Source organism: Pseudophryne corroboree, chromosome 6 (assembly GCF_028390025.1).
Source record: "Pseudophryne corroboree isolate aPseCor3 chromosome 6, aPseCor3.hap2, whole genome shotgun sequence".
NCBI lineage: Eukaryota > Metazoa > Chordata > Amphibia > Anura > Myobatrachidae > Pseudophryne > Pseudophryne corroboree.
This window is the reverse complement of record NC_086449.1, coordinates 294,665,938-294,682,799: the sequence shown is the minus strand read 5'-3', so window position 1 is coordinate 294,682,799 and position 16,862 is coordinate 294,665,938. Positions and strand designations below refer to the sequence as shown.

The 16,862-nt window shown below is 46.3% G+C and overlaps 1 protein-coding gene across 6 annotated transcripts in view; it reads left to right on the top strand.

Annotated features, from left to right (window-relative positions):
• Positions 1–16,862, top strand: part of ZNF280D (zinc finger protein 280D) — a 629,515-nt gene that overhangs the window by 152,011 nt on the left and 460,642 nt on the right. For all 6 annotated transcript variants that reach the window (XR_010179244.1, XR_010179243.1, XM_063926145.1 and 3 more), the window contains one exon: positions 1,480–1,778. Coding sequence is in view for 4 of the 6 variants with exons in the window: in XM_063926145.1 (XP_063782215.1) it covers positions 1,480–1,778 (299 nt within the window). In the remaining 2 variants the exon portion in view is untranslated. The remainder of the gene's footprint in view (positions 1–1,479; positions 1,779–16,862) is intronic.

Genomic DNA, 16,862 nt, shown 5'->3' with positions numbered 1-16,862 from the left:
AGGTTTTTCAGCAACTGGTTGGCTGCTGGAGACCACCAAATATTACCATGATGGCATCTGTTGTAGGTTGAACCACAATTTTTATCCAGGGTAAAGGAAACACCCTGCCTTAGCACACTAGAGATGTCCCAAGGCTGATCCTGTACCATAATGGATGCTTTGCAGAGAATGGGATTTATGTACAATAAAGGCCTTAGCATAATTTATTAGTATCATCATCCTTCATATGGACAGACAAGGGGTCCACAACACCTTACAAGGAACATAACCGAAAATCATATGAACAAAACGTGAAAATAGTGACTTATTGTACAGAACATTAATGGACATGGACACAGATTATAAACATTACTGCATCAGCAGTCATCATAACCAGATAAGTAGCAAGGCAGCAGAACCCAAGGGTTTGGTGCCACTGTAGGCAGTGGGGACAAGATAATGGTATATGATGGCTTTGTCTTCTGTTTTGGACTACTGTTATTTTTATTATTATTGTTATTACTACTGCTACTACCACCACCACCACCGAAATCACATGAGGAATGAGTCTCCCTCTGTGTGTACTCCTCGTCTTTCCTTTCAGGATTTAGACAAACCTGAGTATCCCAGGCATCCACTTGGGAATAGGAGTGTCTGAAGTTCTGTCAGTATCTCTGCACCCAGCTCCCACTGCTATACTCTAAATGCACTGCCTCCATTGTCCCCCAATGAAAAAATGTGTGATCCCAAAAATCATTAACGGTTTTGGTTGTCATGATCATTTACAGAATATCTTGAAAAAGGGACTCCTCTACTATTGTCAAACATTGCAGATTAAAAAATAAAAATTGTGATACATTCTATGCTTATCACAGATTTGTTTGTTGTAAATATAAACAATCTGGCGTTATGTCGCTGCATATGAGCATGTTTGGCAGCTATTTAGTATTGTGGCTGCTTGAACAGAGTTGCACAAGCTTGTGAACAGAAAAACATCATCCACATGTTATCCCTGCATTCTTGTGCATTGTCTGAATATGTTTTTTTGTTTTGGGGTGGATAATTTGTTTGCAATCTGTTTTGGTGATATTGAAATAAACTGTAGGCATCCTAATACTTAAACATTTTTCATATGTAAACTTTTATGGGCGGTATTCAATTTTTTTCGCCTCCTTCCACACCTGTTCTGTTTCTGCCAATGGGTGTGGAATCATCATTTCAGCTGGTGTAGTGAGGCGCCTAACCCTTTACGCACCTAAACCCGATTACATTGGGATGCGTAAAGCGCGATAATGGGGATCACTTTAGAAAAGAGATTGGGCGTGATATATCATTTGAATACCGCCCATATGTGTAGTGGATAATGTGACACCTAGGGTTGTAATCTGTGCATATTTGATGATGATGTTTTAATGTTTATAATTGATCAATTAAGTTTTAAGTTTAACATTCTAAATTATGTAGATATCACAAATTAGTTTTTTTCTTTTTAACTCTTAGGTCACAATCAGAGCATCTATTGGTGCTGCAACATCCCCAGTTACCTCTCCCACATCCTCCATTTCCAAAAAACCTGTTGCCACACCTCCCCAGAAAGCTTCCCAGCCTCCACCTGCCGCACCACCCCAGCCACCTCCTAAAGTCAAAAACACAACCCCTAAAATCAAATCCACTCCGACAGCAAAAGTTAATGTACAGTCGCCCAAAGTTAACAAAGTTAAGTCTCATCCAAAAAAGCCTGTGACTCCATCCACTACAAGAAGAATGAAGACGACTAATACAGCTTTGCGCAACATAAGGTGACTAGTGTTGCAGTGTTTTTTTGTTTGTTTTTTGAATTTTTTTTTTTATTGTTTTGTTAAAGGTAATATAAGAAGACAGTATATGACTCCTGCACTTGTATTGTGGCAATGTTGGCAGTATTTGTGTTGAAGTATATGTACATTCTGATGTGGATGTGACTTTCAGTGGCCACATGCATTTTGTGTGCACATTTGTGTCCAAGGTGCATGAAGCTTTGGCTTTTGAACACTTGTGTGAACAATTTCTTCATATGGTTAATTTGTCCATATAAGAAATGCTGATACAGAAAATGCAGCTCACGTGGAATGTACCTTATGCATACAAGCATACCTGTCTAAACAACCTAAAATAGGGGTTGTTACCATGCACTTGTTTTTGTGAAAGGGATCAATTGCAGGAGTCCTGTCACTGAGCGGTGTATACTTCACATATCCCACAAATCTACTCCAATCACTTAGCATAGCTTTTGCTGTGGTTGGCCAATATTTGAAGTGACTTACTGTATATTTCTATATGTAATATGAATTGCAAAACAAATTTTCTGTCCCCTTAAATCTAATTTAAGATAAATTGAAGAAATAGTCGTAATAAACATAAGCGATAACTGGAAACTTCAACGTTTAAGATGGGGGCTTCTAAAGTATTAGTAGGTTGCTCTTTAAATTAACACTTTTTAAAAATGTCACTGCATGCATTTTCAGCAGGAGCTTTAATTGTAGGCGCTTTTCCTTTCTCTCTGAACCAGAAATTAGATTTGCACCTTGAAATACAGTTGGCAGAGGAATACGATTAGGTGCCTTAAAAGTGAACACGGTGTGAGCCAGCAATTTCTGCAGTTTGCTTACAGAGATTATTTTGCTGATCTCTATGCATAATTTCTTTTTCATCCATTAGGGGGTCACTGGAGTACTCTTGGGATATGGACGGCTTCCGCAGGAACAGTGCACTGAATATTTAAATTTAGAACTCTCCTCCCCTCCATATCCCAGAGTACCTCAGTGTTTTTTCTGTGCTCACAGCACTAACAAGGCTTGTGTGGGGCTCTCATACTTTTCTTTTAATATTTTTTTATTTTCATTTTTCATTTTTACTTTTTTATTACAACTTAAGCACATCCCTTCCCAGTTTATACTAAAAACGTGGGTCCGGGATAGTGCCGCTGCGCGAAGGCAGCGCATGGCGTGTCGGTCCTCACAAAGAGCACCCTCACAGCCACACGCAGCCTACTGACTGCTGCAAGAGCTGGACAGAGCTTACAGAAGAAGCCCCGTCGCAGCCCTCCCTACAGGAGACAAGGTATGGTGCGGGGAACGGGCTGTGTGGGGTCCGTGTTCCTCGCCGCCGCCCGCACCCGCCGCTTATACAGGCCGCCCGCCCAGCCGCGCTGTACGGGGCTCAGCGTCTGCTCACAGGTCCGCCCCAGCCGCTGTGAGCGCCGCAGCACAGCCGCTCACACTAGCGCCGCCAAAAGCCGATACACGCCGCTCCGGCCCGACGCACCCCGTTTACACGCCGGCCACACTTTCCAACACGCCCGCTCTCCAGAACGCGTTCCCCGCCTCCCTGCAATGACTCCGGGGTCCTGCTTCCCGGCAACCGCTCCCCGCTGAGACGCAGCGCTACACGGAGCACAGGGGGAGGGGGGAGAAGATCACAGGCAGCGCTGCTGCAAGGGAGAAAAATAGACTCCATGACTGGCTGCCATATTATATATGCTGCATAGGTTATATTAATAGGCTATTAAGCCTATATTAAATCCACAGTCAGGTACAGGTTATAAAATCATGTATTGTAACCTGCACTGTGTTTATAACTGTAAGCATGGCATGGGGGCCATTTTAACCATGCTTCCTGTTTCTTCCAGTTTGTGATTCCAGAACGTTCTTGTCCTACATCTCTACTCCACCGGAGGCGCAGGGGTGTTAGTGGGAATTTTGGATCAGGTTTCATATAGTGCTGGCCACGTGCCCTGCACTTCGGCCATATATATATATATATATATTACACACCTTAAGTAACAATTTTACTGAGTCGTGCAAGTGTCTCTTTGTATATTGTATTGTCTGTCTGCATAATGAGTAAGGCACCAGCAAAGACTAAAATGTCTGTACATGGATCTACCACATGTATAGTATGTTTTGTCGGTTTCCACTCCGGAAGCCGGTTTCATCCCAGGACCCTCCATGGTCTATGTTAGCAAATGTAATAGCTGGGTTGAAATCAGAATTGGCCACCGCTCGACACGAGCGGGAAGCGGCAAGGTCTGAGTCTCGGGTGAGACCGCCAGAACTACCGAAGGGCTCTCAGCCTTTGCAAAGGTCCAAGTCCACTTTGGGTACAAGGGATAAATTTAATTTGTCTTATAATTTACCAGTTTCTGCTATGTTGCAGTCTGACGATTCTATGCCAGACCCTACTGCGCAAAATAAGGGTGAGGAGGGCGAATTAGACCACCAGTCAGATAGTGCAGATTTTGACAGCACAAGCATTGATAATCTCATCAGGCCAGTGTGTCAGTCTCTGAAGTTTACAAAGACTAAGGAGCCTCTGACATATGATAGTCGTATTTACTAAACGACAGAGATCTCCAATGTGTTTACCTGTTTCGGAATCTCTTAATAACATGTTAGTATAAACACGGAAAAACCGGATAACCGGTTCTATACCTCGCCGATTTAAGTCTAGTTACCCGTTTCCACAGTCAGTGACATCTACATGGGAGAATCCGCCATTGGTGGATTCGTCTGTGTCAAAACTTATAAAGACCCTTCAGACCGTAAAATAGAAGGGCATTTGGGTAACTAAGGCGCTAATGGTATTGATAACAGAACTCAAGTCTGCCCTACATGACGATCACCTTATACTTCTCGCTAATCAAATCTGAGAAGCTGCTAAGTATCTATGTACAGCTTCTTCTGCCGGCTGTCAGCTCACTTCTCGCCTTTCATCATTGCTAGTTACAGCAGGACGAGCACTCTGGCTGCGTTCTTGGCAAGCGGAGTCGGAGGTCAAAAGAATACGGTGGCGAGAAGTTGTTTGGTCCTAAATTGGACAGATGGATTTCTGAGGCCATGGGGGGAAAGTCTGTTTTCCTACCATTGCCTCCAACGGTACCTAGACGGAAATACTCTAGGCCGGCATTCAAATCCTTTAGACCTCATCCCTTTCAAGGCCGTGGTACAGCAACAGCCACGCCTGGTAGACGAGGTCGAGGACGTGGTTTCCAACAAACCAACACCAGTCGTCAGGACGCTAAGGTCACCGACAAGCCAGTGGCATAACGGGCTCCCAGCCCATCTCGGATTTCCAATTGTGGGAGCACGCCTTCAGACGTTCCATTTGGCGGGGTTCCAGATATCCACAGATGGGTGGATCTGCAATTTAGTGTTAAAAGAAAGTATAGCTGTCTCCCGCCACTGCGGTTTCAAGACAAGACTGCCTCTGTCAGACGACAAGAGGGCGGTTCGGCAAATTGCCATTCAGTCTCTGCTGGATTCAGCAGTTTTGATTCCGGTCCCTGTACACCAACAAGGTCAGGGTTATTATTCCAGTCTGTTTGGGGGACCAAAGCCGGATGGCTCCGTCAGGCCAATATTGAACTTAAAGGGTCTCAATCAGTACGTCACTTACTACAGATTAAGATGGAATTTCTGCGGTCAGTAATTGCAGGTTTACAGCCACAGGAATTCATGATTGCGCTAGATCTCAAGGATGCGTACGTACACATTCCGATTTGGCCACTTCATCAGAGGTTCTTGCGTTTTGCAATACAGCAGAAACATTACCAGTTTCAGGCTCTACCGGTTGGCCTCTCGTCAGCGCCTCGGGTATTAACCAAAGTGATGTCTGTGATGATAGCTCATCTCAGATCCCTGAAAGTAATAATAGTTCCGTACTTGGACAATCTGTTCATCAAAGCTCCGTCTGAAGAGATGTTCCTCCAACATGCGTTGCTAACGTACAATGTACTAGTTCACCACGGTTGGATTGTCAACTTCAAGAATTCACATCTAATTTCGTCTCAACTTCAATTCCTAGTAGAATTTACCTATCAGAACAGAAAGTACAGATTATTCGTCATCTGGTACAATTACTGCTCAAGCCACGCACAGTCTCGGTACATTTGTGCATTCGCTTCTTAGGCACAATGGTGGCTGTTTTCGAAGCGCTTCAGTTCGGAAGATTTCACTCACTTTTCAACTGGATGTGCTCGCACAGTGGTCGGCCTCGCATCTGCAGATTCACCACTGGGTGAGGGTGTCGCCACGGGCCAGGGTATCTCTACTCTGGTTGCTCAAAGTACACAATCTAACCGCAGGGAAACGGTTCGGTGCCTGGAATTGGATAATTCTAACGACGGACGCAAGTCTCAGAGGTTGGGGAGCTGTAGTTCAAAATTGTGAGCTCCAGGGTCTCTGGACGGATCACGAAAGATTGCGGTCTATAAATGTCCTGGAACTCCGGGCAATTTACAATGCGCTACAACAAGCAGTGCACATACTTCGGTTTCAGACTGTCCAGGTGCGGTCAGACAACGCGACGGCAGTCGCGTACATCAACAAACAAGGAGGAACGAGAAGCCGCATGGCAATGCGGGAAGTAGCTCGAATCCTCAATTGGGCCGAGCATCACCAATTGATATTGTCGGCAGTGTTCATTCCGGGAGTGGACAACTGGGAGGAGGATTATCTCAGCCGTCGGGATTTTCATCCAGGAGAATGGGCATTAAATCCCGAAGTGTTTCACATGTTGGTCCAGAGGTGGGGTTACCCTCAAGTGGACCTGATGGCATCTCGCCACAATCACCAAACGCCCCAGTATGTGTCCAGAACGCGAGATCCAAAGGCAGTGGCGGTGGATGCTCTCACAATCGCGTGGCCTTACAGCCCCGTGTATCTGTTTCCACCGTTTCCGCTGCTCCCTCTGTTACTAAAACGGATCAAAAGAGAGTCCACCACAGTCATACTAGTGGCGCCTCATTGGCCTCGGAGAGCTTGGTTCTCGGATCTACGCGGACTACTCGCAGACGATCCTTGGCCGCTCCATCCGGACCTGTTACAATAGGGTCCGTTTCTTTACCCCGATTTAGCGCGGCTGCGTTTGATGGGGTGGCTGTTGAGACCGCCCTCTTAAGAAGAGAGGGCATTCCAGAATCGGTTATACCACCCATGTTACGAGCTAGGAAGCCAGTTACGGCAGCTCATTATTACAGAATTTGGCGTGCCTATATAGATTGGTGTGAAGCTCGGAAGTTTCCGACATCATCTTTCAAGTTATCCCGTCTTTTGTTATTTCTACAAACGGGGTTAGATGGAGGACTGCGTTTATCCACACTAAAGGTGCAGGTATCTGCTTTGTCAATTTACTTTCAAAGAAGATTGGCTCTATCGCCGTCTATACACACCTTTCTGCAAGGTGTCCTCCAGAGTACAGCCTCCATTTATTCCACCTACAGCGCCATGGGACTTGAATCTGGTTTTAGATTTCTTACAGTATTCATATTTTGAACCCTTACAACAAGTGGATATTAAGTTTCTTACTTGGAAAACAAATTTTCTCCTAGCCTTAGCTTCGGCAAGGCGTGTTTCAGATTTGGGTGCCTTGTCATGCAAGGCACCGTATTTGGTATTTCATGATGAAAGAGCGGAACTTCGGACGAATCCCGCTTTCTTACCAAAGGTAGTGTCATCTTTTCACATCAATCAACCAATAGTAGTTCCTGTGTTAACAGGAGATTCTGGAATTTTAGATGTGGTACGCGCATTACGCATTTATGTATCCCGAACGTCTACAGTTTGTAAGACGGATACGTTGTTTGTTCTCTATGATGCTGCCAAGATGGGTTGGCCAGCTTCTAAGCAGACCTTATCCAGATGGTTTAAACTGACCATACGTCAGGCTTACCTTCATGCTAGGTTACAGCCGCCTACATCAGTAACAGCTCATTCCTCACGTTCTGTGGGAACTTCACGGGCAGCTGGTCGTGGAGCTTCTACGACGCAGCTTTGATGTGCGGCTACATGGTCTACAGTGCACACGTTTGTGCGCTTTTACAAGTTTGATACGTTTGCGGCATCAGCATCAAGCTTTGGCCGCCTAGTGTTACAGGTGCCAAACAGCCCTCCCGCCCACGGGGGAAGCTTTGGTACGTCCCAAGAGTACTCCAGTGACCCCTAGTGGATGAAAAAGAAAATAGGATTTTGGTACTTACCAGGTAAATCCTTTTCTTTGAATCCATAGGGGGCACTGGACGCCCACCAGGAGCAGTTTTACCTGGTTTGTGGTAAGTTCAGGGGATCTTATGGTAACACACTCTCACCGACTGGTTCAAATGATCAAGTTCTATCGATTATGGTGTCAACTTTTTAGTCTCAGTAACGTTATGTGTCAACTTTATTGTTGTCCGTTATATGGAATTCTCCATTGTCAACCTCTATGTAATTCTCCATTGTCAACCTCTATAGCTCCTGTTCGGCTCAGTAAAAAACACTGAGGTACTCTGGGATATGGAATGGTGGAGAGTTCTAAATTTAAGTATTCAGTGCCCTGTTCCTGCGGAAGCCGTCCATATCCCAAGAGTACTCCAGTGCCCACTATGGATTCAAAGAAAAGGATTTACCTGGTAAGTACCAAAATCCTATTTTCACATGTGCTTGTCCTGAAAACAGTGGTGTACCTTCATTGCCTTGCTAGTTTATCATAATCTAGTGATGAGTAAGACATTTTTATTTATTGCTTTGCTAAATATGAGCAGAACTGTTTCTGCCAACTGCACTGGCAGAAATTCTAAGCTACTGTAACTTGATCCACTTTACCTAGAGATCTGTCTTTCCAATAGTTTCTTCACATTGTGGATGTAATCTTAGATATTGTTGCTACTTCACTACAAACGCTAAGTAAAGAGTGATTTTATGTCCCTTCTGAACAACAGTGTTTCCAGCAACAAAAACCTCAAACTAAAATGATCTAATAGTAAGCAATGGTATGCGATTTATTCGGCAGCGTATAATATAAAAGCTTTATACCATCATTAGGCTTCACTAAGGAGCTTTGGAACCATTGTGGCCTTTTGATGCTGTAAACAATGCTTATGTACTGGTCACAGAAATCTAACTTGACTCCTAATACACGAGGAGTATCCCGAAAAGTAAGTTTCCCGATTCCAGGAAAGAAAAATTAAAGAGAGGTCGATTATAGAAATCATTTATTTGAATTTACCAGTTGTCATAACGCGACACCAGTTTTTCAATACCAGTACTGTAGAAAATTGTTTGCTTGGCTCAGAGCCATTATTTCACTACAGCTTTGATCGCCTCATTGCTATTGAAACAGACGAAAACCGCTCTGTGCGAATTCTAGATGAGTTTGGACAAAGTGGTCTGCGCCTTTTCCACTGGACCACCAGGACACAACAGCATAGCAGGAGTGCAGGTCCCTGGGGTTTATCATCTGAGGAGGAGGACTGCAGCCCCTCCTCCTCCCCTGGGACTTGCTAGCAGCACAGCACACAGCCTGCCACTGGGAATCTCATCCTCCTCTCTCTTTATGTCCCTCCCAGAAAACGCTGAGCAGCCATTTTAGAGCACATTGCTGCCGGGACTTTGCACAGAGAGGAAGGATTGGGCTCAGTCTCCCCTGTACCTCGCTCCAGTAGTCAGGTCCTACATTTATCTCCTGCCTGCTTCATAGCTGGACAGTTGAGTATCTTGGCCCATTTATTATATCAAGCATTGTGTGCCTGTCGGGTAGTGTCAGAACTTGAGGTGATTCAGCCTTATACCACTGATACAGGACCTGCTCCTTCAGTTGGTGCCTCATTGCTACTTTTACACTTGACATTGCTTGTTGAAATAGTGCTACAACAGTATCTGCGTTGTGGGAATCCTAGTGCTCCCTCACACCCCTCCTATCACACTCTCTGTATTATATACGCGTGTTATTATACTGTGGTGGAGATGTCATCCAAGGGCAAGAAAGCAGTCGCTCCTGAGCCTCGCACTTGCTGTGTGTGTTTCAATATTCTTTCTCCACAGTATACTTTCAAAGCTAAACTGCGCAAAGGGTGTGTCACAGCTCCGCCGCAGGAGGCACCTGCAGCAGTCTCCCTGGACAACCACATTGACAAGTAATGGCGCAGCTCATGGATCGCTTAGCCACGCCACAGCCTAATCCCCCTGATATAGCACCTCTTAATTCACTACTACTGTGGGCCTTGCGTATGCTGCTTCGCTTCCACTGGTAGAGCCCCCATAGATGCAGTCCTTTGCGCAGTCTGGTCAAGGCCTGTCGCAGTTCTCTGCTTCCATGCAACAACTCATGGATAGAGAAAAGCGACCAGGCAAGCTGACACCTCACTAGAAAGCTCTATCCCACTCTCAGGAGGGGATTCTGCATCGGAGTCTCTCGGATCAAGACGACAACTGCTCCTGGGGCTCTGATCTAGACACCTCCTCTGGACTGGATTAAGTCTTCTCTTCGGTTGCGATAGATGCCCTTGTCACAGAGTTACGGGTGGTTCTGGACATTGAGGAAGAGGACTCTGCCCTGAAGTCCAAAACCTCGATCTTCAAGCATCTGAAAAACAGTCCAGTTAGAGGACATGGTGGAAGTGGCATGGGCTAAACCAGCGCAAATGTGTGCTAAGAACTTCAGTTATACTCCATGTTAATTGTGAGGGTTTATTGAAATTATTTTTACTACCAGTGTTCTTAGTGCTAGGAGTGTGCATCTGCATATCTCTTCTTCCAGCATACTAATAGAAGCCTCAGCATGATTGCACCTCTTGATATCTTTAGTAATAGGATGTGCAATCCAGACCTCCCCCCCCCTCCCCCTTTTCCTTTATGGGATAAACCATAAGCGGTTTCAGCTTTCCAAGCGTTACCAGACCTTCTATCCATTTCCACCCTAAGACAGGGCTAAGTGGGAGGCTCCTCCTCTGGTGGACGCCCATGTGGCGCGCCTAATACGCTCTTCGGTTCTGCCTATACCAGATACCTCTTCTCTCAAGGATCCTACAGATAGGAAGTTGGACAACTTCCTGAAGACTGCATATACTCATGCTGGTACTATTGCAAGACCAGCGCTGGCTTCAGCCTGGTAGCTGGACTGAGCAGCTGCAACACGGCCTGACGTCTGCGGTCAGTCGGGAGGACTTATTGGTACTTGCAGCAGCCACAAGATCCAAGACGTCCTTTCGCTCCTTTTGCCCACGGGGCAGGGCTAAGGGTCAGGCTTCCTCCAGATACTAGGACCCTGCGAACGGCTCGAAGCCTCGTACTAAGCAATCATGGGCGACCAGACCCCCAACCCCTAAACCTACCGACAAGCATGCCGCGTGGCGGGGAAGGCCTCCTCCTGGGGGACCCCAGGGTTGTCTTTTTGCTCCTCGGTGGTCGTAAACCACGACGGACCCCTGGGTTAGGGAAGTTGCTTCTCAGGGATATGCCCTGACATTTTGGCATCATCCTCCACAAAGGTTTTCCACCATGGGGCTTCCGGGGGATCCTGGAGAGGCAGAAGCTCTGCGCCAATCTGTCAGCTCCCTTCTCATCTCTCTCATTGTTCCAGTGCCTCGGGATCAAAGAGGTCAGGATTTTGACACCTCTATTTCTGGTTCAGAAGCCGAACAGTTCCTATCGACCTATTCTCATCCTCCAAACGTTGAACATATATCTGAGACATCCCAAATTCTGCATGGAGTCTCTGTGCTCTATCATTCTGGCTCTGGAACCAGGGGATTATATGGTGTCTCTGGATATCCAGGACGCGTATTTGCATGTTCCCATTTGCCCCAGCCATCAATGTTTTCTTTGGTTTGCTGTGCAAGGAAAACACTACCGATTTTCAGGTATTGCCGTTTGGTCTGTCAACAGCTCCATGAGTGTTCACCAAGATCATGGCAGTGTTTGCAGCACTTGCGGCGCCAGGGGATACGGATCTTACCCTACTTGAACGACCTTCTCCTCCTAGCACAGTCTCAGGAGGAACTCTCAGCCTAAATTCAAACGACGGTGGATATTCTACCGCTGCACGGCTGGAGAATAAATTGGAGGAAATCATCCTTAATACCTTCGCAAGAAATACACCATTTGGGAAAGTTACTGGACTCCAGAGCCCAACAAGTTTTCCTTCCTCAGGACAAGATCCTCGTCATTTGGTCCAGAATTCGGACGCTCCTCCACCATCACAGGGTATCTGTCCATGCCTGCTTGCGAGGTCCTGGGCTCCATGGTGGCGACGTTTGATATAATAGAGTATGCTGAGGTCCACTCTATCCCTCAACAATTTGAAGATCTCCGCAGATGGAACGGTTTTCCTATCCACATTAAATCACAGACCCTGGTTCCCCCTCGGGAAGTTCGGCTTTCCCTGACGTGGTGGCTCCTCCATTCCAATCTGGACAAGGGGTGCCCCTTCTGGATCCGGGATGGGACCTTTATCACCACCAATACCAGTCTTCGGGGGGGGGGGGGGGGGGGTTCCAGGAATCGCACCCTCCAGGGACACTGAACGCCGTGGGAGAGTACACTCCCCATCAATGTGTTGGAACTGCATGCAGTTCACTGGGCGTTTCTCTCTGCTCCGTCTCTCCTCCGTGGCCATCCAGTTAAAGTACAGTCGGACAATGCGATTGCAGTCGCTTACATCAACTGCCAGGGCGGCACATGCAGTTGAGGTGCTATGCAGGAATTCATCAAGATCTTAAACTGGCGGAGCAGCATCTCCTGGCTCAATCAGCGGTGTTCATCCGACGGGGGCTCAGCTGGGAAGTGGACTTCCTCAGTCGTCAGGACATGCACTCCGTGGAATGGTCACTACACCCGGAAGTGTTCGGCATGTTGATCAGAAGCTGGGGCGTTCCGGAATTAGACCTCATGGCATCTCGTCACAACAGACAGGTTCGCAGATATGGCTCTCACACACAGGATCCCAAAGCGTTTCTGGTGGATGCTCTGACTGCTCTCTGGACGTTTCCCCTTGTGTATGTCTTTTCACCGATCTCCATGCGGAAGTTCAAACGAGAGGGAGGCACAGTGATCCTGGTGGCCCCGTATTGGCCGCGTCACTTGTGGTACGCGGTTCTGCTGAGTCTGTCCATCGACACACCGTGGCATCTTCCGTTATGTCCGGACCTCCAGCTGCAGGGTCCATGTCTGCATCCGTATCTCAGCCGCCTCGCTTTGACTGGGTGACTGTTGAGACTTCCTTCCTGAGGAGGAAACGTTTTTTCCCGGACAGTCATCCGGACTATGCTCCGTGCCAGGAAGAATTTGTCAGCCAGGATCTGCCATAAAGTCTGGAAAACCTACTTTACGTGGTGTTCCTCTAGAAACTTCAACCCTAGATACTCACGTCTGGCCCGACTTTTAGCATTTCTTCAGTCGGGTTTAGACCTGGTCCTTAGATTGTCGTCCCTGAAAGTTCAGGGGTCTGCCCTTTCGGTTATTTTTCAGCGGCAGCTGGCTACCTTGCCAGTTGTTAAAACATTTCTACAATGAGTCCTTCATGTCCAGCCCGCCTTCGTGGCTACGGTGGCCCCACGGGATCTCTTCCTGGTGCTTCGGACCCTGCAAGCCGCTCCCTTTGAACTGATGGAATCGATTAGCTTACCTAGAAGACCTTTTATTCTTCTTGGCTATCTCTTCAGCCCTGCAGGTCTCTGACCTCAGTGCCTTGTCTTGGCGCTTGCCTTTCCTGGTGTTTCACCCGGACAGGGCAGTCCTCCGTACTCCTCTTGGGCTTCCTTCCCAAGGTTATCTCTCTGTTCCATCTGAACCAGGAAATTGTAGTAATGGATTTGTTGGCTGTGCCTCCGAAGAAGGCTTCCTTTGATGTGGTGTGGGCTCTCCACGTTTATGTTAACAGAACTAGGGATATCCGCAGATCGGATTCCCTGTTTGTCTTTCTGGATTCTTGCAAACGGAGCTGGCCGGCTTCTAAGCAGACCTTGGCCAGGTGGCTCCGTTTGACGGTTCTGCCAGTGAACATTGCTACCCCTGCGGGTTACTGCTCATTCGACACGAGCTGTGGGTGCTTAGTGGGCAGCCTCTCATGGAGCCTCTGCTAAACAGCTTTGTAAGGCTGCTGCATGGTCTTCTGCCCAGACAGTCATCAAGTTTTATACGTTTGACACCTTTGCGTTGGCTGATACAGCATTCGGTCGTAGGGTCCTTAACGCAGTACAGGAGCGTCCCCGCCCGTAACGGGACAGCTTTAGGACGTCCTCCTAGTTATGCTTCCTGTGCCCCTAGTTGGACGTTCAATAAAATGGGATTTATGGTCTTACCTCGTTAAATCCTTTTCTTGGAGTCCGTAGGGGGCACAGGACGCCCTCTTTGACACACCTGTCTTGCTGGAGTTCTTCCTGTGTTGGTAAGTATGAATCAAAAATAGGTGTGTGACCAGCCCAGGCGTTATTAAAGACAGCAGATAACATTTCTGTGTGATGACGTTCAGTATAGTAACATAGTTGTTGAGGTTGAAAAAATACAATTTGTCCATTGAGTTCAACCGATATTTGATCTGCTATGCTCTGGATTTGCTTTCACTGCCCCACATACTACCATACGTTATTAAAGGTTATTTTCTTGGATGCCATTTCTGCAAAAAATGTGTTTAACCATTTTTTAAACGTAGCAATTGAGTCACAACATTCTCTGGCAAAGAAATCCACATCTTTGCTGCCCTTACTGTGAAAAACCCCTTCCTTTGCTGGGTATGAAACTTCCTCTCCTCTAACCTTTAGAGTGTGACCGCGTGTCTGTGTACAGATCTCTCGATAAGAGCCTGATAGTTCCATGTATAGACCGTTAATGTATTTGTAAATATTAATCATGTCTTCTCTTAAATGCCTATTTTCTAATGTAAACTCATCTAACCTAGTGTGCCTTCTCTCATAACCCAATGATTCTAAGCCTTTTATCAATTTTGTAGCTCTTCACTGTACATTTTCAATTTCCATGATGTCTTTTTTTTTATATATATATATATATATATATATATATATATATATATATATATATATATATATATATATATATATATATATATATTAGTGTGGTGCCCAGAATTGTACACTGTATTCTAGATGCGGCAGTACCAATGATTTATAATATAGTGGCAGGATTACACTGGCTTCCCTTGTCTCTATTCCCCGTTTTATGCATGATAATGCCTTATTGGCCTTTGCTGCAGCACCCTGACTATCAATGAGCACCCCCAAATCCTTCTCCGTTACTGATTTTCCTACATTTACCCCATTTAATTTATAGATTGCATGTTTGTTTTTGGTCCCAAAATGCATAACTTTAAATTTCTTCATATTAAACCTCATACTCCACTTAACTGCCCGAACCTCCAGTTTAATTAAGTCGTTCTGCAGAAAGTCTAAATCCTGATATGATTTAATTATCTTACAGTTTATTGTCATCAGCAAAAATCTACACTTTGCTCTTAAGACATCTCCTATGTAATTAATGAATTTTGTTAAATAGAAGTGACCCTAGTACAGATCCTTGAGGCACACCACTTAATACTTTAGCCCAGCTTGAAAATGTTCCGTTGACCACCACTCTCTGGGCCTAATTCAGACCTGATCGCAGCAGCAAATTTGTTAGCTAATGGGTAAAACCATGTGCACTGCGGAGGAGGGCAGATATAACATGTGCAGAGAGAGTTATATTTGGGTGGGGTGTGTTCAAATTGAAATCTAAATTGCAGTGTAAAAATATAGCAGCCAGTATTTACCCTGCACAGAAACAAAATAACCCACCCAAATCTAACTCTCTGCAAATGTTACATCTGTCCCACCTGCACTGCACATGGTTTTGCCCATTAGCTAAAAAATTTGCTGCTGCGATCAGATCTGAATTAGGCCCTCTGTTCCCTATTTCTCTAACGTCCTAAGTGGATGCTGGGACTCCGTAAGGACCATGGGGAATAGCGGCTCCGCAGGAGACTGGGCACAAAAGTAAAAGCTTGAACTAGCTGGTGTGCACTGGCTCCTCCCCCTATGACCCTCCTCCAAGCCTCAGTTAGATTTTTGTGCCCGAACGAGAAGGGTGCATGCTAGGTGGCTCTCCTGAGCTGCTTAGAGTAAAAGTTTATTTTAGGTTTTTTATTTTCAGTGAGTCCTGCTGGCAACAGGCTCACTGCATCGTGGGACTAAGGGGAGAAGAAACGAACTCACCTGCGTGCAGAGTGGATTGGGTTTCTTAGGCTACTGGACATTAGCTCCAGAGGGACGATCACAGGTTCAGCCTGGATGGGTCCCGGAGCCGCGCCGCCGGCCCCCTTACAGAGCCAGAAGAACGAAGAGGTCCGGTGAAATCGGCGGCAGAAGACGTTCCTGTCTTCAACTAAGGTAGCGCACAGCACAGCAGCTGTGCGCCATTGCTCTCAGCACACTTCACACTCCGGTCACTGAGGGTGCAGGGCGCTGGGGGGGAGCGCCCTGAGACGCAATGAAAACAGAAATACCTTAGGATGGCAAAAGAAATACATCACATATAGCTCCTGGGCTATATGGATGTATTTAACCCCTGCCAGTTTTCCAGAAAAAAGCGGGAGATAAGGCCGTCGTGAAGGGGCGGAGCCTATCTCCTCAGCACACAAGCGCCATTTTCCCTCACAGTTCCGCTGGAAGGACGGCTCCCTGACTCTCCCCTGCAGTCCCTACAGAATCAGGGTAAAAACGAGAGAGGGGGGGCACTATTGGCAGCTAAATTATAAACAGCAGCTATAAAAGGGAGTAACACTTATATAAGGTTATCCCTATATATATATATATATATATATATAGGGATATATATATATATAGCGCTCTGGTGTGTCCCCAAAGGGCTAGTGGGGTCCTGTCCTCTATCAGAGCATTCCCTGTGTGTGTGCTGGGTGTCGGTACGATTGTGTCGACATGTATGATGTGGAAACAGAGCAATTGTCTGTATTAGTGATGTCACCCCCTAGGGAGTCGACACCTGACTGGATGGTTGTATTTAAAGAACTACGTGACAATGTCAGCACTTTACAAAAAACTGTTGACGACATGAGACAGCCGACAAATCAATTAGTGCCTGTCC